The sequence below is a fragment of the Mytilus californianus genome, unplaced genomic scaffold (assembly GCF_021869535.1).
Source record: "Mytilus californianus isolate M0D057914Y unplaced genomic scaffold, xbMytCali1.0.p SCAF_8, whole genome shotgun sequence".
In the NCBI taxonomy this organism is placed as follows: Eukaryota; Metazoa; Mollusca; class Bivalvia; order Mytilida; family Mytilidae; genus Mytilus; species Mytilus californianus.
The window spans coordinates 29,991,604-30,014,799 of record NW_026262734.1 but is presented as its reverse complement, the minus strand read 5'-3'; the positions used below and the strand labels follow the sequence as shown (position 1 = coordinate 30,014,799).

At 32.3% G+C, this 23,196-nt stretch overlaps 1 protein-coding gene across 1 annotated transcript; it reads right to left on the bottom strand.

Moving 5' to 3' along the window:
• Nucleotides 1–1,452: 1,452 nt before the first annotated feature.
• On the bottom strand, nt 1,453–18,613 carry LOC127710897 (uncharacterized). Its single transcript, XM_052216866.1, has 7 exons — nt 18,526–18,613; nt 13,541–13,641; nt 11,558–11,629; nt 9,784–10,079; nt 7,354–7,571; nt 5,412–5,532; nt 1,453–3,778 (listed from the first exon to the last, which is right to left on the bottom strand). Exons 2-7 carry the CDS (start codon nt 13,624–13,626, stop codon nt 3,576–3,578), a joined length of 996 nt encoding a protein of 331 aa, XP_052072826.1. The 5' UTR covers nt 13,627–13,641; nt 18,526–18,613; the 3' UTR covers nt 1,453–3,575.
• Nucleotides 18,614–23,196: the final 4,583 nt, after the last annotated feature.

The window sequence follows — 23,196 nt, the reverse complement described above, 5'->3', positions numbered from 1 at the left end:
AACATGTACATCTTAAAATATTTTCATACACCTAATATAGTTGACCTATTGCATACAGTATTAGAAAAACAGACCAAAACACAAAAATTTCACTTTAACCACTGAACCATGAAAATGAGGTCAAGGTCAGATAGCACCTGTCAGTTGGACATGTACACCTTACAATCATTCCATACACCAAATATGAAGCATCCAGGTCTTCTACCATCTGAAATATTAAGCTTTTAAGAAGTAAGTTAACGCCGCCAACGGATCACTACCCCTATGTCTTGCTTTCTGCGACAGAAGTCGCATGCTCGACAAAAACTTAATGCAAGGTTCATTCAGGTAAAGCATGGTTATATTGGTACAGCAGTTTCAAAGCAGAAGATTTTTTTTTAAAAGACAGAAGACGGATGCCAATTGAAGCAAATAGCTCACGTGAAATCTTACACAAGGTTTGATAAAAACATCAACCACAGACTATATCTATTATATAAGTGCAAAAAACCTTAGTCAATTTATCAGTAAATGCTGAGTTTTTGTTAAATAAATGATGCCCCCGCTTGTCTATCATATAAAGTTATAAAGGGACATAACTGAAAAATGGTAATAGTGACGCTACCCAAATTTGTACTTGATCTGAGTTTTGTGGTAATAACAATTGTGTATAAGTTTCATAACATTTGGTTGAGGCAAACTAAAGTTAGAGAATGGAAACGAAAACTTCAGCAATTTTTCCATTTGTAAAGGGGCATAACTCTAGAACAGTAAGAGTGACACCCCAAAAAAACAAACTTGATCTGTATTTTGAAGTAATAAGCATTGTGTATAAGTTTCATAACATTTGGTTGAGGCTAACTTAAGTTAGAGAACGGAAACCAAAAATTCAGCAACTTTTCCGTTTGTAAAGGGGCATAACTCTAGAACAGTTAAAGTGACACCACAAAAATTCAACCTTGATCTGTATTTTGTGGTAATAAGCTTTGTGTATAAGTTTAATAGCATTTGGTTGAGGCAAACTAAAGTTAGAGAACTGAAACAAAAAATTCAGCAATTTTTCCATTTGTAAAGGGGCATAACTCTGGAACAATAAAAGTGACACCCACAAAATCAAACTTGATCTGTATTTTGTAGTAATAAGCATTTTGTATTAGTTTCATAGCATTTGGTAGAGGCAAACTTAAGTTAGAGAACTGAAACGAAAAATTCAGCAATTTTTCCATTTGTAAAGGGGCATAACTCTAGAACAATAAAAGTGATGCCACCAAAATTCAGTCTTGATCTGTATTTTGTAGTAATAAGCATTGTGTATAAGTTTCATAACATTTGGTTGAGGCAATCTAAAGTTAGAGAACGGAAACCAACTTTGGGACGTACGGATGGACGTACAATGTATGTTCAGACGTACAGACCGACAAAGGTAAAACTTAATGCCCCGTCCACTACGGCGGGGGCATAAAAAATACTGACTCCTTTAATAACTCTTTTATTTCAGATATATTGACAGAAAATGTGACCAAGAACACTTCTGATCCGACACCTGTGTGTAAGTGTTTGAGAAACATAGCAATTTGTTTGTGAATTTAAAACTTATGGTTATAACTATCATAGGGTAAAAATCTTTGCACAACATTTTATTGCATAAAAACAATGTTCTTAGGATTTATACATAGACAACTTACTGTGAAGCCAGCTTTTAGGTCTCCAATAGTGTGTGTAAGAAACGCCACATGTGAGGTAGGATTCCTACCCTCGTACAAGTTTCTAACAATTTTATTAAGGTTTGACAAAGTTATTGATGTCTATCAATCTTGAACCGCAGACTGATACTAAATGTAAATAACACTGACACCAATGACAGATGTAAGTAAGCTATGTCTTGACTTCACAACTTATTAATGTGCAGATAATGTTAGATATTTGATAAGATTGCCACCTTGAAATGAGTCCTTTCAATGAATGTTTTCCATTTAATAACATATCATGGTAAAACAATCTACTGACAATGTGTTGGTAAATCAATAACAATGATAGCCATATAATTATCCCATTGTATTATCTAGTATGTAATCAATGTATTAAATATAGTTTATCATATGCCTGCACAATTTTATAGGTAATCTTAACCTTCAAACATAAGTAAAAATAAAATATAAATCTGTAGTGAGCTACTCAAGTTAAGCACTATGATCATAGTAACATATAAATCAACATCTATACAAATCATATCATTTTTTTCTTACTTTTCAATAAACTCTATTACTAGGGAGGTGTTTAACGACCTTGACTACCCACGAGGGCATGGTCGGTGAATAATAAACTCGATGAAATAACACAGAAAAAGTTTCCTTATTGAATTACACAATTAATGACAACTTTAAATATTCTATGAAAAAGATAATGAGTGCAATAAATGTGTAAGTTCAGAAATTATTGCGAATAATACGACTGGGTGACATATATCTGTATGCAGATTTTCCTGAAACTAACCTGCAATGGTCAATCTCTAATTTTTGTCCATTCTTCAAAAATCGAAATAATAAATGCACACAATAATTTCTGAATTTACAGTATAGGCTGTTATTTTCATTTTACCCTTTTATCATAATATTTTCAACCATTATGACAATGTTGGTTGATAGAAACAAAATAATTTACAAACTATAATCCAGATATCCTTAGGATAAATCATGTGAAACTTATATATGTATTAAATTGTTAAAACAATTTTAAAGTTGACTATCTTGAAAAAGCTTACAATGGATAATGAACAATGCCAATTAATGACAACAATAATTATTGATATCAATATTTCATATAAAAACCATGAAAAGTCAAGTTAAATAATTATGTATAAAAATATATACATCTGTATATAACAATCAACTACTATTGGGTGGATGGACAATCCCATTGCAGCTGTGCCTATCTCATACATGTACAAAATATAAAAATTACATTTCTGTAACACATGTCATTTACATATTTGAATAAAATATGTTTCTGGAACACAAGTCTTTACAAAAAAGATGAAAGTCTAGTGAAACCCAAAAGAATTTAATAATCCTTACCATCATTACACAACAAAAAAACAAAGAAAAAATTGTTGATAATTTGTCAATTGGCTCTATATAGAAATGTTTACTTTAATTCATGAGCTGCAATAATGTTCAAGAAAATGCATACCAGCATGTGTCAACTTTTAAAATTCAATAGTGCATGATGCATGTACCAATATAATACCACATTAGCAGTGAAATAAAATGAGATAAAGTAAAAATCTAATGTCCTAATCACTTTAAAGTTTCTAAGTAAAGTTTTTTTTTTTATTATGGATGGCATTCACATTTCTTGGACCTTATGGATATGGCATAAACTTAAATTTATATCCCTTGGACCTTCTCAATAAAACCTTCATATTACTGTTTAGAACTAAATTATGTGAAAAATAATTAAACAAATTGTTATTCATTTTAAAAACAGAGAAAATGGGTCAAATAAGTACACACCAATGTTTTTTTCTTTTTAAAAACTAGAGAAAAGTTTTTTTTGTTTTGTTTCCATTGTTAGAAGTTTTTCACTTTATGTTGAAATCAAAACAGGATCAACTGTTTTGTAAGAGAAGATGTAACACAAGGCAATTTCCAAGTTCTGTATGATCTATTGTCTTTGTACTCCTTGTTCATTCTTATTAAAACTTTCTGAATCTCCAAAGCAGGCTTCCTCTCCTCTTTCTCCTTAGCTAGATTGTTTAAAACATGCACTACAGAGTTGATAAAGATATTCTCATCCTTACCTAAAAAATACCAATATAGATAATTATTCAAATATTATATGCAGCTATCTTTTTTTAAACTAAAGCACAATTACATTGAAGGCTTTTCAAGGAAATGAATATCAATCTTAAAAGTCATGTCTTATTTGGCTGAATATATATATTTTTGAAGTCAATGCAGAAAAATGTATTATTCTATTTGTAGTACTGAAATTAATGTGCAAATCAAAGAACTAACAGCTGGTGGAGATATAATAATGAATGTATGCAAACAAACAGTTCATTTCTGGGCCTTTTATAGCTTAATATGCGGTATGGGTTTTACTCATTGTTGAAGGCTGTACAGTAACCTATAGTTGCTAACTTCTACGTTATTTAGTCTCTAGTGTAGAGTTGTCTCATTGTCATTCATACCACATCTTCTTATTTTTATATACAGTCAAACCTTTCAAGTCAAAGTCAAAGGTACCCAACATATTTATGACTTAGTTGAGGTTCTAGTCATCCGAGGTCGTAAGTTGCCCTGCTCGCAAAAAAAACTTGAAGCCATTTATAGAATGAAAATCTGTATAACTGTTATTTTCAAGAAAGTTGTCATTTCAGCAAAAATCAATGGAGCGGAACCAAACATAAACTCAATCTGTAACTCATCATTGTAGACTCACATACTAAAAATCAGCTCATAATGTGAAGGTGTTTAGGAAAAAAGTTTATATAACTGTTATTTTCACAAAATGTTCAAAGTCCAAAGCCCGTTGTTTTAGCAAAAATCAGCATAGCGGAACCAAATGTAAATTTTACCTGTAACTCATTATAGAAGACTCACATACTAAAAATCAGCTCATTATATGGAGGCATTTAGAAAAAAAATCCGTATAACTGCTATTTTCATGAAATGTTCAAAGTCCAAAGCCTGTAATTTCAGCAAAAATCAACCGAGCGGAACCATATGTAAACTTGATCTGTAACTCATCATAGTAGACTCACAAGTAAAAAGTCAGCTCAAGATGTGAAGGTATTTAGAAACTAGAGGCTCTAAAGAGCCTGTGTCGCTCACCTTGGTCTATATGCATATTCAGCAAATGACACTCTCCAACATTGTAGGCGATAGAATTCATGACAAAAATCTCTGTTTTGTTGATCTTGTATTACTGATCATTTAGTCCATTTGGTTTCTCTCTATCTTCTTTAGTGTTTGCTCATAACACAAAAGAGGGTAAAAAAAATCTTAAATTAAGGGCAATCACTCCTATAAAGAGTGACAGTCTACTAACTATATTGGCAAAATTTGACATTTTAGTAGATCTTTCTATCAATTTTGCTTATTTAAGTTTCTATCTATCTATTATGATTTTTATCATATAAGGCACAATGCAAACAAAATGGTAATAAGACTGTCATCACAGAGATATGTCTCGCCTTTTTGTAATTTTGATAATGCAAATGTTGAAATTAAAATAGCAATACTTTAACATGTAAGTTATGCAAATATTCAAAGTCAATGGATCATGACTGAAGGTACATGGCTAAACAATCTCCATGGAATGAGATGTGCCAATGCTAATACAACTGCATACCAAATACCATTGACTTATTATAAGTCGTTCCCTTTAAACAAACCTAAACACAAACATTAACTACACATACCACCCACCTTTTATACAATACTGATCACAGGCATATGTCAAAAAATCTGCCTCTCTTGGTATCCTCTTGGTGGTTGTAACTTCAATACCACCTGCTGCATCTGCCTCAGATGTTGCTTCAGGAATAGTCTGATATCAAAGAAAATAAAATGCTCCGCTGGGGCGCAGCTTGATACGAACGCAGAGGTCGAACACTGAACAGTTGGGGCAAGGATGGACACAACATTCAAGCTTGATACAGCACTGAATTTGGATTGTAATTAAATATTTGACACAGCATAGGTTTCTGACACAGAATTAATGTGGTCTAAGAACTTGAAATTTTTCAATTTACCTATTCAAACCATATCATTATTATTTGCTTTTATATATAAATCAGAAATAACCAATTTAAAGGAAAATTTTAAAGAAAAAAAAAATCCCCCCCAACTTTTTGAATCCCCTTATGATTCATCACCCCCAAACCCAATCCCAGCCTTCCCTTCGTGGTATGGTACCTTGCAGTACAATTTCAGAGAGATCCATACACTTGAACACAAGTTATTGTCTGGAAACTAGAAAAATGCTTGTTTTTTGGCCCCTTTTTGGCCCCTTATTCCTAAACGTTTTGGACAATTACCCCCAAACTCAATTCCAGCTTTCCCTTTGTGATATGGAACCTTGTAGTACAATTTCATAAAGATCCATACACTTACACACAAGTTATTGTCCTGAAACTAGAAAACTGCTTGTTTTTTGTCCCTTTTTGGCCCCTAATTCCTAAAACTTGGAGGCAATTACCCCCAAAATCAATCCCAGCCTTCCCTTTGTGATATGGAACCTTGTGGTACAATGTCAGAGAGATCCATACACTAACACACAAGTTATGTCTGGAAGTTACAAAAATGCTTATTTTTGGCCCCTAATTCCTTAACTGTTGGTACCATAACCCCCAAAATCAATCCCCACCTTCCTTTTGTGGTATTGAACCTTATGGTAAAATTTCATAGAGATCCATTCACTTAAACTAAAGTTAGAGTGCGAAAACCAATGTGTCTTCAGATGACAACGACGACGACAACGAAGACGACGCTAACGTCATACCAATATACGACCACAAAATTTGTTTGCGGTCGTATAAAAACAAGATAACATCATGGTAAAAGTTAGTGGAAGTCAAATAATGCTTGTTGTCAGCCCTATTTGAATGATAAACACCATTAAAGGACCTTGAATATATCACCAGGTAAAAACATCAAATAGTGACAATCTTTTAGCTGTTTTCATATTTCAAGCATTTTCCAGAAACAAATTATTTGTTACAAATATATACAGATTTTTTTATTGTGTTGACATTTGAATAAAAGGAAGACAAATAACAAACTTTTTCTTCACTGTAAGAAGAGCCTGGGTAGCCCAGTGTTCTAAGTAATTCATCTACATTAATCACTAGCCTGTCAACACTGCATGAGGTTGTGAATTCAAACCCTGCTCGAGGCAGGTGCTGCTGACTTCAATCTTAATTGACTAGGATAGAGAGGTTTCCTACCGAATGTAATTGGTTCTCTACCAAACTCCAGCTTCCTCTTCCAATAAAAAACTGGCATCCAAGCTATATGACAAGAGTGTTAAATGTGGCATCAAACACAAACAATCAATCAATCAATCTTCATTGCAAGTATCACAGTATTATTGATGTAAAAATTTGGATGAAAAACATGTTTAAGACTTTTCAGTGTGTATGGTGCATTGTTGGTTTTGGAGTATCTTTTTCTTCACTTTACAGTTTTTTTAAGTCAAATCTTAAATGAACATTATGTTTATAAAATTCCTGATTGGCTGTACCTTGGTATATCAATATTTTGTGTACATTGATTGGTACAGGAGCTTGGAGATGCAATATCGATACTATATTATTTTTTAGCTTTCTGTTGTCATCTTAATGATTATAATCATAAAACTTATACAAACCTGGATAATAAACAACTTTGGCTTCAAGGCCAGTGAATGATTATTTTGTGGTTGGAAGGCTTCCTGCAGGTGCTTTTGTTCTACAAATGGATGCTCCCCTTTTTCTCCTGGCTCTGCATGACACCTTATCAATCCTGATCTCCCATATGACATGACAAAAAACAGTACACAGGTATATCCTTCACCTCCTTTAGGTCTGTAGTTGGTTTCTTTTGCAGCTAAAAGTAAATAGAAAATTAAAATAAGATACCCCGGTACTGTGGATTCATTTATTTTCATTGGTATAAGTTATTGTGGATTGAAAATTATGATTGTAATATATTGACACTATATTATTTTTCATTTTTGTGGATACAGTCGAACCTGTATTACATGTATTCAGCAGTCACTCTTGGGAAGTGTATTTGATTTTGTAGTTTTGCCACCGAAGTATGCATACAACCCTATAGATAATTTGTAATTTGTTGTTCACCTGTATCTATGGAATCTGTAAAAGTCGTAATAATGAAATCACAGTAATTCCTTTTTGAAAATTTTCTCACCTTACATATATAGTGGTAAGGATTTAGTGCCACTGAATACAAGTTAGCATCTTCCCTTTAGCCAATTTTTTTTTTAGTTTCCTAATACATTTAATTTATTATTAAACAGGATAATAAACTATTAACACAGAGATATGTCTCACCTATTTGTTAATTTAAAAGTAAAACTTTAAACTGACCCAATCACTAACTTTAACATTTAAACTATGAAATTGTTTTAAAGTCAATGGACCATGATGACTGAGTGGACGAGGAAAAATAATCTCCATGGAAATAATATGAGCCAATCTTTATACAAAGGAATACCAAATATCATTGATTTATTATTAGTGGTTCCCCTTAAACTGACCTAATTACAAACTTTTACTATTTGTTGACCGGTACCACCGCCATCACAAACAGCATACCAAAGTCTTACTTTTTGAGTCAGTCAAGGCAAGACAAAAACCCAATGCAGGAAACTTTATATGCATGACACTGTATGACTAAAAAAGTTAACCTTTTATTGAAACATTGACAAATTACTGGCTTAGTCCTGTGGTGCAGGAAATATGTTAATTTGTGCAATGATTTATTATTGCTAAAATTACGATGGGATAGGATTTTCCAAAAAATAATCTTGTATTTTGAAAGCATTATTTCCTGAAATTACCGTAACTAATGTTGCATTTCTGTCAATTTTTCAACAATCACAATAATAAATGCACTCAAAAACTTCTTAATTAACAGTATATTAATCTTTAAAATGAGACAGAAACACATATTTTCATTTTTTTTTTAAACACTTTTCTCTTCACAAAACACTATTAGTAAATGCTAATATAGCTATTGTATTTATTCAATGGGACAATAGAACTGACAAAAGTTTAAATAGTTTGAACAATAGATGACTCTGCGGAAAAGTTCATTTGGTTGCAATAAACTTTTGTCTGTTTTGTTTTAATGCTGTTCGGTGTGAGCCAATGCTCCGTGTTGAAGGCCGTACCTTGACCTATAATGGTTTACTTTTATAAATTGTTACTTGGATGGAGAGTTGTCTCATTGGCACTCATACCACATCTTCCTATATCTAATAGCTATTGTTCTCTGTGTAGTTTATTCACTGGGACCTTGAAATTTGCAATTTATTTTGTTTTTGTTTAGTTATAGAATACATTTATGAAGGCCTTAATTTAAACATCGTCATTTTCCAGTTTTTATTTGTCAAACACACACAAAAACAAATTTCAATAGGAACAATGTTGAAAATTTTGTCAGAAATCAACTCTCAATGTTCGAATCAGTGTTAACATTGAACAGATTGAAAATATACTATTGATATTGAATAAATACAACATCACATGCAGTTTTTTTGAGTTGATACTTGTATTTTCATCTATTAAAAAGATATTTTTTACACAGGTAAATTAATCAATGAGTGATGGATTTCTCTTAGAAGAAATTTAAAGGTCCTAGTGAATAAACTACACAGAGAACAATAGCTATTGTATTTATTCAATAGGACAATAAAACAGGCAAAAGCTTAAATACCTTGACCAAGAGGAGATGACTCTGTGGAAAAGTTTCATTTGGTTCGCAATAATACATTGGTTTTACATTTACTGGAATTATGGCTAAAACTGTTCCAGATTTTAATAAGATAGGGACAAGAGGGGTCAATAGGTCTTTTCCATTCTATACAATCACAAAATATTTATTATAATTTTTTTTTCTTAGGGACACTCTTAAAATATAACCACCATTCATTAAATATAATGTGAAGTGCTTTCCATCCCAATCTAAATGATATTTCCTGAAAAGATTCATCTTTTGCCATTAAAACTATGCTAAAATGCAGTTTGAAGAGAATTGATATTCTACTATCTTATGGTACTATCTATCATATTACCTTTACTGTATAGGGCAACAAACTGACTTTTTGTCAGATTTTTGTATACCATACTGTCTTGATCTTTGTCCAAAGGTTGAAATCCAATCCTTTTTAGTGCTCCTTCTAGCTTCTCACAATCGCCCTTGGCATACACCCTGGTAGCCAATTCTCTATTATTTTTTGGTGTATAGCCATCCATAAAATTACTAACAATAACTGCTTTCCCAACATTTTCACATGATTTATAGGTTTGTGAATTAAATTCTTCATCCCTTATATCTGCAATCTCTGTGATTACAGATACGTGTGTTTTTCTACAAATTAAACTGCTGATTAGATTCCTACATATAAATTTTGTCTTCAAAATAAAGTATAAATGTGTTTTCAACACTCAACAGTAGTAGGTAAGAAGCAAAGGTATTTCATAAAATTTTCTTAGCATTTACTGTATCTATATAGATAAACTGTTGATATAGTGATATATGTCTCCCCTGTCAGTAGAAAATTCAAAGAAAAAAAAGAGAATCTCATGTACAGCAACATTGCTAAAAAAATTAAAGTGATCACTGCACCATGACCTAAGGGGCAAGGCTTCAAAATAGTCTTCAAAATGATATGTACAATAGTAGTGCAACTTTATAGAAAAAATCATTGATCTATCACAAGTAGTTCCTATCAAACTGACTTAAGCAGAAAACTTAACTAAAAATTACTCATTAATTCAAAGTCACTGGACCACGGGGGGAAGTGCCTAGAAATAGTCGTCCTACTGATATGTACTGATAGTTATGTAACTTTATAAAAATATCACTGATCTATCACTAGCTAGAAGTACCTATCAAATTGACTTTAGCAGAAAATTTAAGACTGAAAATTGATAAATAATTCAAAGTCACTGGACCATGACCTCGGGGCAGGATCTTGAAATACTTGTCAAACTGATAAGTACTGATAGTAATGCAATTTTATAGAAAATATCATTGATCTATCACAAGTAATTCCTATCAAACTTAAACTTAAGCAGGAAACTTAACATTGAAAATTGATAATTAATTCAAAGTCACTAGACCATTATCTACATTGTATATATGGGACAGCAGGGCCTTGAAATAGTTGTCAAACTGAAATGTACTAATAGTAATACAACTTTATAGAAAATATCATTGATCTTATCACAAGTAGTTCCTATTAAACTTACTTAATCAGAAAAAATTAACATTGAAAATTGCTTATTAAACTGAAAGTTGCTGAACAATCACCAAATTGGCAGGGCCTTGAAATAGTCGTCAAACTGATATGTACTGATAGTAAATCTATTTCTTGACGGTGCGTTATTTCATTAAGGGAGATTCCCCTACATGGTATATTTCCCAGATAATGGTTTTGCATGGGTAGTTTCGGTTGAGCGTATATGAGGAATTTGGATAGGTCTGTTCCATTAATGTGACGTTTGTTACAAAGTTGGATAGGATGTGTTGTTAGTATATTCAAGTTGTTTTATGTTAGCTTTCCCTCCCTCTCTCCTCTTTCTTGTAGTAGCTTCGACTCTAAATACTTATTTGTTTGGGAATTATACCATTGACATTGATATATATATATATATATGATTAAAGTTTTGTTTTCTGTATGAAATCTGATTTGATCAAAATAACCTCCTTTTATTCATATTACATGTATTAACTACCGGTATAAGATCTTCTCGAGAGAAAAATGTTAATATAATGTTTATATGTACATGCCAATTCTTCCCTCCTTAACTAAGGTATCTATTTGTTTTGTTTATCTGACTTACAAATCTTGAGAAGTTGGTTTCCTTTGAGAAGAACGGTCTTCTGGATACCCTGCAGCATCAGCTTGGTCATAGCTGTAATGCAAAATTAACTTTAGTATATACATATACTGGAGTAAATACATGTATTGACAATATGTATTAATTAAGAGATAACTGTATTGTAATTGAAGCTTTGCGGATGTCCATTGGTAGTTTTACTGTCGCAAATTGAGTTTACCTGGCTACGTGTAGCGGAGACAGGTAAACGGATATTTGCGACAGTAAAACTACCAATGGACGTCCGCAAAGCTTCAAATACAATACAGTTATCTCTGTTTTAATGGAAAATAAATACATTATTCAATTTAAGTCATTATTTCAGTGTAAAATGTTCATTAATTGAAAATTCGGAAAAAAAGATGTTATCCTTTTTGGCCCCTAAACTAGGTGACATCATAGGTATGCCTCCGGCGTCAAACTTAAATACCAGGCTTTTCTGGCTTCTTGGTCGCCTCAGAATGTAATAAAATTTGATAAAAAGAAAATTTCTAGGTGCAAAATGTGAGTTTTTTTGCTTAAATTATTGGAGAAATTACATGACAATACATTCCGGAATTCAAAATGTCGGCTTCCTTAGTTACAGACAAAAAGATAGAGAATTTTATGCTTACTGTCATCCAATCAGAACCATTGATACAAAGTAATTGCATTAGAATGATTGTTTTACTACGATTTGAAATTGGTAACTAAGTACTACATTTCCAACATTATTTGTTTGTTTTGGGTTTTTTTTCCAAAAGGCAAGCTGATGATGCCAGTACTATTTTGAATTTCATCTTGATCTTGTTTAATGAATTTTTGGAATCACAAGTTCTAAGTTTAGATTTTTATCCCCAACAACAGCAACTTGACACTAATGATTATGTATGACAACTGTCATGAGCTCATAACGTCTCTTTTCTATTTAATGATTGATTGTTGATTACTAAATGTCCAGTGGCAATTTTTTCATGAATATTCAGGATAACCATTTCCATTTAAGTGTGAACAGTAAGTCATTAATGCCACTTTTTACCGTATATTCGAGGCTTTGCTCCAGTACTCTTGATTGTTTAAGTGTGTCAATTTGACTGGTGAATAAATGGTGGTATTACTCATAAAACTCGGATCAGAATTTTCATGTGAGTTGAGAATATTTGAAATATTGTGATATGGCCTTGCAACAAATAGGCATAAAATACCAAAAGAAATAAATATTTGCAAAGTCGATTAATAACAGGCAATATCATGACCAAAAAAATAAAATGAAAAACAACAATCTACAAAACACTACAAAAACAAGCATTCTGAGAGTATTGCATGGCAATACATAGTCCCCTACCAGTTAAAAATTCTTTGTATTAGAACAAAATGCTAGCTTGATCTATAACTTGTCATGGTGTAAACTATATTACAAATGTCAAGTCAATATCTTCAAGCATGATGAAAAAAAGTGTTAAAAACTGATTATTTAATTGAATTTTCTAAGTCCAAGGACCATAACTCTGCACAAAATCATCAGACCGGACCAAAACTGGAACTTGATATGTAACTTGTCATAATAAAACAATACACCAAATATCAAATCAATATCTTCAAGCATAAAGAAAAAAGTGTGGAAAACTGATTTGTCGGACTGACAGATGGACAGACAGACAGACAGACGGACGAAGTGCAAACCTAAAGTCCCCTTCGACTTCGTCGGTAGGGGACTAAAAAAGAGAGACTGAGCAATACAAACCCCACAAAATATCATGGGTGATCTCAGGTGCTTTTAAAGGGTAAGCAAATCCTGTTCTTCATGTACATGTTCCACCTGTCTTGTTACTCATGGTTATTACAAATTTGATAAGTTTAATATTGATGATAAGTCTCATTAGGTTTTGTCCACAAAGTACAAGAAATGAAATTTTAAACAATTTAATATATATGTACATAGTATATTATTTGATTATATTTACAAACCCTCCTTTGGAATCCATCTGACTATCTCCAACCTTAGCATCTACCTCACTGTCTCCTCTTTTAGGTTCATCCTGATTATCACTCATAGTTATGTCTGATTTCTGAAATAGAAAGGAAAATCATATTTATACAAACAGTTGTAGAAATGTAACTACCCATGATTTGCTTACCATTGAGTAGACATTTATTTTGCCATCTCCTCTACAAGGCTTCCAAAACGGTCATATATTCCGGACATTTGTATAATGTCCGGTAAAAGTCCGGCTGGGCAAAGCACGAAACGGTCATCTACTTTTTAGATTTCAAGGCTTTCTTAAGAGACGGCCATTTTAACATAATTCGCGATCTTTTTGACCCAACATTTTGCCTTTAGCTGCCACACATTTCCGGTCATAAAAGTGACATGATCATTAAGTACTATCAAAACAACCCCTACTTTAATACCTTCTCATTTTAATCAAGGCTAATTAGTTGTTGAACAGCTGAAATTTACCTGTTCAGGTGACAGGTAAACTATTTTGAACCGGACATTGATCGGTCTATTCAAAGTTATTATCTTACATTTCACCGGTTTGCATCTAATTAATTTAGTCAAAAAGATTTAAATTATCAGAAATACATTTACAAATAAGATTTGATGAAAAAATTAAAGAGGTGAAAATGAAAAATTGTCATAACCACGTTGTTTGAACCAGAGACATGTCTCTGTTTGAACTAGTACACGTGTGCGCATGTGCATGTGCGCAGGTGTGAAATTTAATTATGCATCCTAATTTCTTAAAAAAATGCTCAAATTGTCATTGATACCTTTATCTCACGTTTATTTCGAATATTTTCTTGAAGAAATAACGTAGAATGAGCTACTTACACTCATTCATGCTTTGCAAACGTACGCGGAATTTACGTATCCGTCTCTGGTCCATGTTTTACCATTGTCAAGATAACATCCGGTTTCAGATTTAAAACGAAAGTAAAGTTTTTGACGTTATTTTGCACAAATAAAGAGACTAAGGCAGATATAAGTACGCTGATGTTGCAAACTTCAGATGATGCACTGCCAATTTAACAGTTTACATCAGAACTTCGAATTTGAATCAAAGAAAGTTTAATATCGTTTTTTTTAAATATCAATCATTGGGATGGCCAACTCAGCAACTGATTACCATAATTGCCTTTTGTTTATTTAGTCTTAAGGGATTAAAATCGGGATAATATATAAAATGTCCGGCTGGCTCAAAATAATTTTGGAAGCCCTGCTCCTCTAGATTATAAAACAAATAATTTTCCTGACTTGTTAGAACTCTCATAAACAATATAAAATATAGTTTTCAAATCATATGCTGTAACCCAAAAAATGTCTTCAATATAGAATTCTGCAGTGCACCCTCTTAGGAGTGATAACATAGACCAAGCTTGGCTGGATGTACAAAACTTCTGAAATTAACAAGCATTCTGTGAGTATTGCATGGCAATACATACATGTAGTCCCCTACCGGTTAAAAATTCATTGTATTGGAACAAAATGCTAACTTGATCTATAACTTGTAATTGTAAACTATATACATGTATAACAAATATCAAGTCAACATCTTCAAGCATGAAGAAAAAAAGTGTTGAAAACTGATTATTTAAGTGAATTTTCTAAGTCCAACGACCATAACTCTGCGCAAAATCATCAGACCGGAACAAAATTCAAACTTGAACTGTAACTTGTCATGATAAAACTATATACCAATTATCAAATCAATATCTTCAAGAATGACAAAATAAAGTGTGGAAAACTGATTATTTTAGTAAATTTTCTAAGTCAAAGGACCATAACTTTGCACAAAATCATCAGACCGGAACAAAATTTGAACTTGATCTGTAACTTGTCATGATAAAACAATAAACCAAATATCAAATTAATCTCTTCAAGCATGAAGAAAAAAAGTGTGGACAACTGTTTTGCCGGACTGACGGATGGACAGACGGACGAACGGACAGACAGACGGACGGAGTGCAAACCTAAAGTCCCCTTCGACTTTGTCGGTAGGGGACTAATTAGTATTGCTGACCTGATTCTTGTTATATCTTCATTTTTATGAACTTTTAAATTCTTCAAAACAGACATCCAGAGGGGTTAAAAGGACATTTAAGCACATATTGGCAGGTAAGAGTAATCAGACTCTACCTGTACTGTACATAGATAAAGATTCACTACAAAATAAATAAGTTAATCACAATACATAGATGAGGGTCTATATTCATGATATTGGGTTTACAGAATAGAGAATACATGGAATAATGGGCCAAAAAATAAAGAATAGAGAAAAATAGGTAAAAAAAAAAAATAAAGAATAGAGAAAAATAGGTAAAAAAAAATAAATAAAGAATAGAGAAAAATAGGTAAAAAATAAAGAATAGAGAATAATGGGGTGTTAAATTATGAAGAATGGAGAATAATAGGCAACATAAAGAAAAGAGAAAAATGACAAAAAGAATACAGAATTGAGGAAGCTCTCATTACGGACCTTCATAGAGTTCACGAATGCTAAATTCACTAGAAATAGTTCCACAGTAGGATAGTCAAATGTACGTATTTTAAGAGTAGAGTGGGTTTCCCCATGAAAGATGAACCAAAAAATTGAAAAGAAACTCGCACATCATTTCACATAATAGTACATCAAGGAATTGTTTATTTAAAAGGAATGGAAACGCGGCTAGAGATCAATCATGACTCCCGCGGAGGGATAATCCATGTCTGATTCGGTCGGAAGTATGATAAATAATATAAAGAGTCATGACGGAGGTCCATTTCCTGTCATAAATATCGGTCATCTAAATGCACTGGGTCATCTTTCTTGAGAAGATATAAAGGAGAGAAAAAAACCAAGTCAAGTATAAACTACTATTCCATGTAAAAGGTAATCCTTAGGTATCATTTTAATGCCTTTTCAGACATATGTTTCCAATATTTTTTTATGAAAAGTCTTATTAAAATAGACCTCGTTCTTGAAATTTGCGAGAGTTTCATCTGGATAACAAAACAAAAAATACAGTGTTTTGTTTTTTTCTAAAGGCTCGACAACCATGAAAGGCAAAACAAAATAGTTGATATCATTATGAAGCTGAAACCTTATTCTAGAACTTTAACTCTTTTTTATGTTTCTGGTAAAATTTCTGAATTTTCTACGATTTTCTAAAGTTTCTGTTTGGAATTTCATTATTCTGTCAAAACGTATCTTTCAATCTGGCAGTGTAATACGATTTTTTTTAAATGTTGAATAGTAGAAGGAACAAAGTGACAAAATGAGATATCATTTTAAAGAAGGAATATTTTCCTTGCTTTGAGCGTTCCTGACGAAGGGAAATCCAGAAAAGTGCTTCGGACGCATGAAATTATTAAACGTGTTGTTTTCAATTTATTTCCTACAATTTGGTCTAAATTACGAATGCTAAATGTTATTGGTACATTGTAAATGATTTTATTTTCAAACATACTGAAAATTTTAAGTAGTGCTTCAAAAAATACACCAACACACTATATTCTGGTAAGGGTTAAATAACTAATTGAAATAGACATGGCAGTGAAAACAATTCAAAAGCTTAATATCATTTCTATAACATGGTGTTGGTTTTATGAAAATGGTGATAGAAACGAATTTTCTATGATTTTTCAAATTCCCTTGCTTATTTTGTTCAGTCAAGTTCCACACCGACGAAGTCTGAAAATACAGGCAAACAATGTAGAGAATTCCACTTTGAGATTGACTGGGCCGTTTTATACACGATTTAATACATTTAAATTTTTTCATATACAACTTTTAATACTTAATCATGTTAATCGTTATTTGATATTGCAGTTTGCCATAATTAAGCGTTGCCGCAAATTACCATAAGACAGCAAAACAGTTCCTTCCTTTTTTTCTCGCAGAGCAGTATAGTCTAGAGGTCGCAAAATATTCCCAAGTGTTTAAAAAAAAAAACAAATATGTAAAAGTTTCAACTGTTTCTAATTAAAAAAATTTATTGCACCACAGCATAATTTGGCATTAATTAACAGGTGTGCTCAACGTGATTCGTTTTTGAGATCTTAAATATATACCACACAAATTAGCTTATCAATGATACGTGAAAGATTATACCGTAAAATTGGAATAACCCATACAGGTGTTTATTATAACACCTGTAATTTAAGTTCTTTTATCTAAATAAAATGCTACATCTGTTACTGATTAACTACTTTTTCTACACCAGTCATATTCCAAAACTAAAAAGTTATTTTTTTCACGTTTTGCATTACATTTCTTTCGCATGAAAACTATTTGAAAACTCGTATAACGTCCAATTACATCTCATTGTTGTATACCTTCATGAAATATCAAGATGAAGAACAAGAATAAAATGTTTTTCATAAGTAACTTTGCAAGTGGTTGTATTGTTGTATTTTTTTTTTATTTCATTTATTTTTGGTTTCATGATTATATCAACTAATGTACTCCTTTCAGACTGCATAATGTAAGTACATACATGACTAAGTTCAATAACTGCTGCCAGATAAGTAATGAGCCAGTTAGAGCGACGGGGTGTAATTAACGCACCGGCCGAAACAGAGATGCACCATAAAATGTTCTTTGAAGTCGGCTGCGTTTCCATTCCTTTTAAATATACATAAGTATTAAAGGTTTATTCCACATAATCATGATAATAAAAGTGTTAACATCTAAACAGAGACATATAATACATATACAGTTGAAATATATGTCTCTGATCTAAATAATAACCCCACCACTTGTATGCATATGATCTGAACAAAGCAAAAGTACAAAAAGCAGATAACCATGATAAAGTGAAACTAACAGACATGTGTATAACAGAGAGCTGGGATTGTGAAAGTATGTACTTCAGGTTTAAAGTTTGACATATCGTTGTCTATTTATACAATAAAATATATTCTAAATGTAACTAAACCTTTATGATTATTAAAAATCGTTTTAACAAACCTCTCCCCTACATGAAAATCGAGAATATTTCCTCGAAATACTGGTTTCCTGTTCTCTTTTCCTTATTCTTGGCTTTTGTTTGGGACAACAGTCGGTCTACAATAAAGTAAAAAATCGAAAATACTACCGGTGATGAAAATTTTCCGCACTATACTGTGGTGGACCTGAGACTCACATTTATAGTAATCTCAACATATAATATTATATGTCTCTGGAAGTTCGGAATCGGACGGATAAGTCAAATGAAGGATTTATATATTCTTAATACGGTATGTAAATCCTTGGTCAAATGTCCTCTTTAAGGGCATACGATACAGTAGAGATTCCTCGTTGATTTTTTCTTGAAATTTTGGTACAAGGTCAATTTCGATGTGTACTTTTGAAATATGTAAAGAAAAATATACCTTCATGACTTACTTTTTGAGATAATTTGGTTCGAAATTTGCATATTTGGAGCGAAAACACTGAAATTTCACAAAAAAGGACTTTTAAGGAAAGTTACAATACTTTTGAACGAACAGTCATAACTTAACCGGGTTTTTTGTAAAATGTTCCCTTGGTCCATGGCATGACCATTCTGTAACAAGTTTAAAATTAAACCAAACAATTATTTCAGAATTTATATTACTATTAGTGAAATAAAGAAATTAGCAATATTTTTGCGTCTTTTCAGAAGTGCAGAAAAAGTTCGATCGTTGATTTTTTCTTAAAATTTTGGCGGAGCGTTCTTTAAACATTATTTGATTGATTGCAAAAGAAAAAACTGGGGGTCCATGTGCTTGTTTTTTCAATAAAAGCAATAAACCTTGATTTTGTAATGACAAACCAATAGGTTGCCAATAGGGCGCTAAACTACGTTGAAATAAGTTTTAATCGCAATAACGTCGTGAAATCATTCCCGCCGTTCACGATTAGGCTGTCAAGTTCATTGGTATAGCCAAGGTTTTTTTTCGAAAACAATGATACAATGTATTAATCATCAAAATTTCAAAGCTGGTTACTCGTAAAATAGCATAACATATTTGCCAAACTTTTATGAATTGTTACGAAACTTGGATACAAAAATCAAATACTTTTAGAAAAGAAAGGTGCGGAAACAAAAAAGATAAATCTGATAAAAAAAAAATTTGCATCTCTGTCCGACATTTGTCCGTCAACTCATGTAGACAACACAACTTGGGCATAATTTCAATTATTCAAATAGCCCCGACATGACAAAATATGAAACAATTATAAAGTAAGTGGGATACTATAAAGATAAGGACAGTTGGTATCATTGCCAATGAGAACAACTATCAACCATAGTTCAAAGATGAACGAAATTAAAGGTCACCGTACGGCCTTCAACAAAAAAAAAAGCCACACTGTAAAGTCAGCTTTAAAAAGCCCCGATATAAAAATGTTATCAATTTAAACAAGAAAACTAACGGCCTACTATATAGGCATTATATGAACACAATACCATACCCACATTAACTCGGGTCAGCTTAGAACTACTCTGAACATGTTTAAAAAGTGAATATTTAGAGCAGTTTCGGGCAAATTCATGTCGTAATTATCTCAATATAGTCCATTACGGTGTAGTTAAACATTTCATAGGAAGTACAGCAGTCGGTATTAGAGCATGACATTGCATTATTCTGTATCAATAGATAAGTTGCGTAAGCTTGTCTTCAAGGTATTTCTATACCCCTCCCCCCAATTCCGTTGTTGGGGGGGGGGGGGGGGCATATTGTTTTACCCCTGTCTGTATGTCCGTCCGTCCTTCTGTCTGTCATTCCGTCTATAATACGGGGCTTATAACTGTGTCTTTTTAACTGACAGTTCTTTTTCATACACATATACACATATAATTTCCACTGGGTTAAATTCTAAAAATGCCGTTTAACTTTTTAGTGTACTTATTCAAAGTCAGGAACAGTATTGGGTGTTGGCTTTATTTATCATGCTATTTGTCATTTTGTTGATAGTCTCTGTTAAATTTATCTGTAAAATTTTCCATACGATTTAGAGTTTGCAAAATGGTGAAGATACTATGTTTTGATCAAGACAGTACGTTGATATCTAAATTACTTATTGGGCTTTTTGTGTAATTAGATTTCTGTCTCATCGACGTATTATTATTTACACATCTTTTATTCATTTCCTATTTGAAATAAAACGCATACAAAATTATGAATGTGGTTCGATTTTTTTCACATTTCAAGTTAATACTGTTGACCTCATTATTAATGAATAAATATAACAATTTTCTCGTGATATGGCCGATTTTCTTAGCAGGTACTTTGTTTCAAATTCGCGCAACCGGAATTATGACGTGATATAGCTGATTTTCTTAGCAGGTACTTTGTTTCAAATTCGCGCAACCGGAATTATGACGTCAGTGGATTTTCCGCAAATGTGACTACATTTAACTCGACGTCGCGAAATGTAATCGTTCTTATTAGAAACTTCTCGAAATTACAACGTTCTGATTAACAACGTCGCGAAAACAACACGAAAAGATTTGAAAACGTTATTATCTGCCCCTGCTACTGTATCGTATTCCCTTAAAACATCTAAATGGAGATAGTGGCGTATATCATATATCAATTTGATTTAAGAGGAATGAGGCAAGTTTCTTTAGGTATCTTTTATACCTAAAGAAACTTGCCTCATGTATACAGTTAAACCAGGACCAATTGGTATATTCAGGATATATATATGTTACTCATGTAGCTAGATAGTATCCTACAATAACTACTATTACAATCCTTGGTTATACCTGTCCAGAGTCTCTGACCTGTCACATTATAAAACAGGCCTATAATCATCAATGATCCGATGATGTCCCAGGTCAGAGATATTAAGTGGCATAGATAGCGAAACAATAGTGTAGAGTCTAAATATTTGAAAAGACTGGAACAGATACACGCAGACTGGTTTTTCAACAGCACTAGTTTAATATTAACAGGAGGTCACCTGTAACTGATAAATGATGCAAAGTCCTGCATGCATTCTGATAATTTTCTGACAATTACACTAATGACAGGAACACCTTTTGTAAACATGTTCAATAGCAACATCTTAAATTCTGGACCTTGAAGACGATTTTTTAAAAATTAAAGCTTTAGTATCCATAAAATATATCATGTATATATTCCAATAATGCAACTAATTCAGAGAGCATGGAGAGAGGATCACTTTATGATTACAATAGCCATTATATAGTCGCTGTAGTCACATCAGACTGTGTAATGGACCTTTGGTATCGTGCATTGAACTACTTATATGGACAATTTATTTATTTCATTTAAATATACTTTATTAGCTCAAATTACACGCAATATATAGGACCAACGGCATAATTACAAACACTTAACAATTTAAACAACATTATGATATGACATCTATATAAAACAAACTATTAAACACACAATACAACATTGAGTGCCCCTGTCCTCAGTTTCATAGACTGTTTAGTATAGTAGCATAAAGATTTCGCTTGCTGACCACCGGTAGTGCTATAGTATAGTTGGATTTAGAATATGTTTCATTTTACTGTAAAAAAACTATTGGAGTTTGAAATCATTAAAAAGGTATGACTTATTTTGTAAAAAAGTGGATTCATCATCCAGAACTTCGAAGTCTTCTATAAATCGACATTATTTTTAAACATTAATGTTCGTGTACCTGCGGCAAGCGGTTAATTAATGTTTACAAAATTAACATTTTATATCAAATTTAACTCAAAGAAATCTATCCTGTTTGTTGAACATGGAATAGGAAAATTATTAAAATTCATAAACTTCAATGTATCTAGTCGGCTTTGAAATCAAGATCTATATTCAACATTCAGTAAATTTCAAATTTCAACTTTATGACGATTGCATGCACATGAGATGATACTGCTTTCGAATCACTTACACATTCTTATCTTGGACCTAATATTATAATATATGCTATATTCAACCTCTGATTAAACATTTCAACTGTGTGATTTTTTAAAAAATAAAACAAAAGCTTAGACAGCCCAAAAACTACGATTTGTAATCGTATGCTTTTCCCCCTTCAACATTCTTGGATCCACCCCTAAAACGCATTCATAGTGTCTTCGACTGTTAAACTAAAAAGCGTTATATATAGTATAGAAAAACATTTGAGTCTTATGCAACTTTTGGGTTTATAGACATTTCTGAAAACTGGCTGCTAGCGGAGTGGCTGCTAGCGAGTGGCTGCTAGCTTGAGCCTAGCAAGCTCGACTAATAGGTTGTAGCTCTTAAATTGAAATACCCCTCATTTCTGAATCTGTACCCTTCATAATATGATTTCCATTTCTTTTCCGTCAATCAATCACTAGAACGCAAGCGAATTTTAAGAATAATATAACATGCCAAGAAGTTGCCTTCGTTGAAATTTTGCAAACATCCCATAGAGCAAATTACACGGATGATTAATATTGACCATTTGGTACATTGCCGTGTTCTAAGCGACACGTACATGCAGGTCATAAATTAATTTGTTGAATGAAATCAAATCTTTAACTACTAATGGGTGCCGTAGGAGGTCCCCCTGAGTTTTGAGAGAGGATTTCTTGGCATGAAATAAAGAGATGTGTATGGCAAGCCGTTTTACTATTTATTCTAACTTCAAGATATCTAATAAACTTTACAAGATATCTCATATAGTTTA

What these genes read in the sequence shown, in the direction of transcription:
- LOC127710897 (XM_052216866.1), bottom strand. Translation starts at nt 13,626, where the DNA reads ATGAGTGATAATCAGGATGAACCTAAAAGAGGAGACAGTGAGGTAGAT. An exon ending in CAGATGGATTCCAAAGGAGG is followed by an intron (nt 11,630 to 13,540) that starts GTTTGTAAATAT and finishes TTTGCATTACAG; the next exon opens with CTATGACCAAGCTGATGCTG. An exon ending in TGTTGCCCTATACAGTAAAG is followed by an intron (nt 7,572 to 9,783) that starts GTAATATGATAG and finishes ATTTACTTTTAG; the next exon opens with CTGCAAAAGAAACCAACTAC.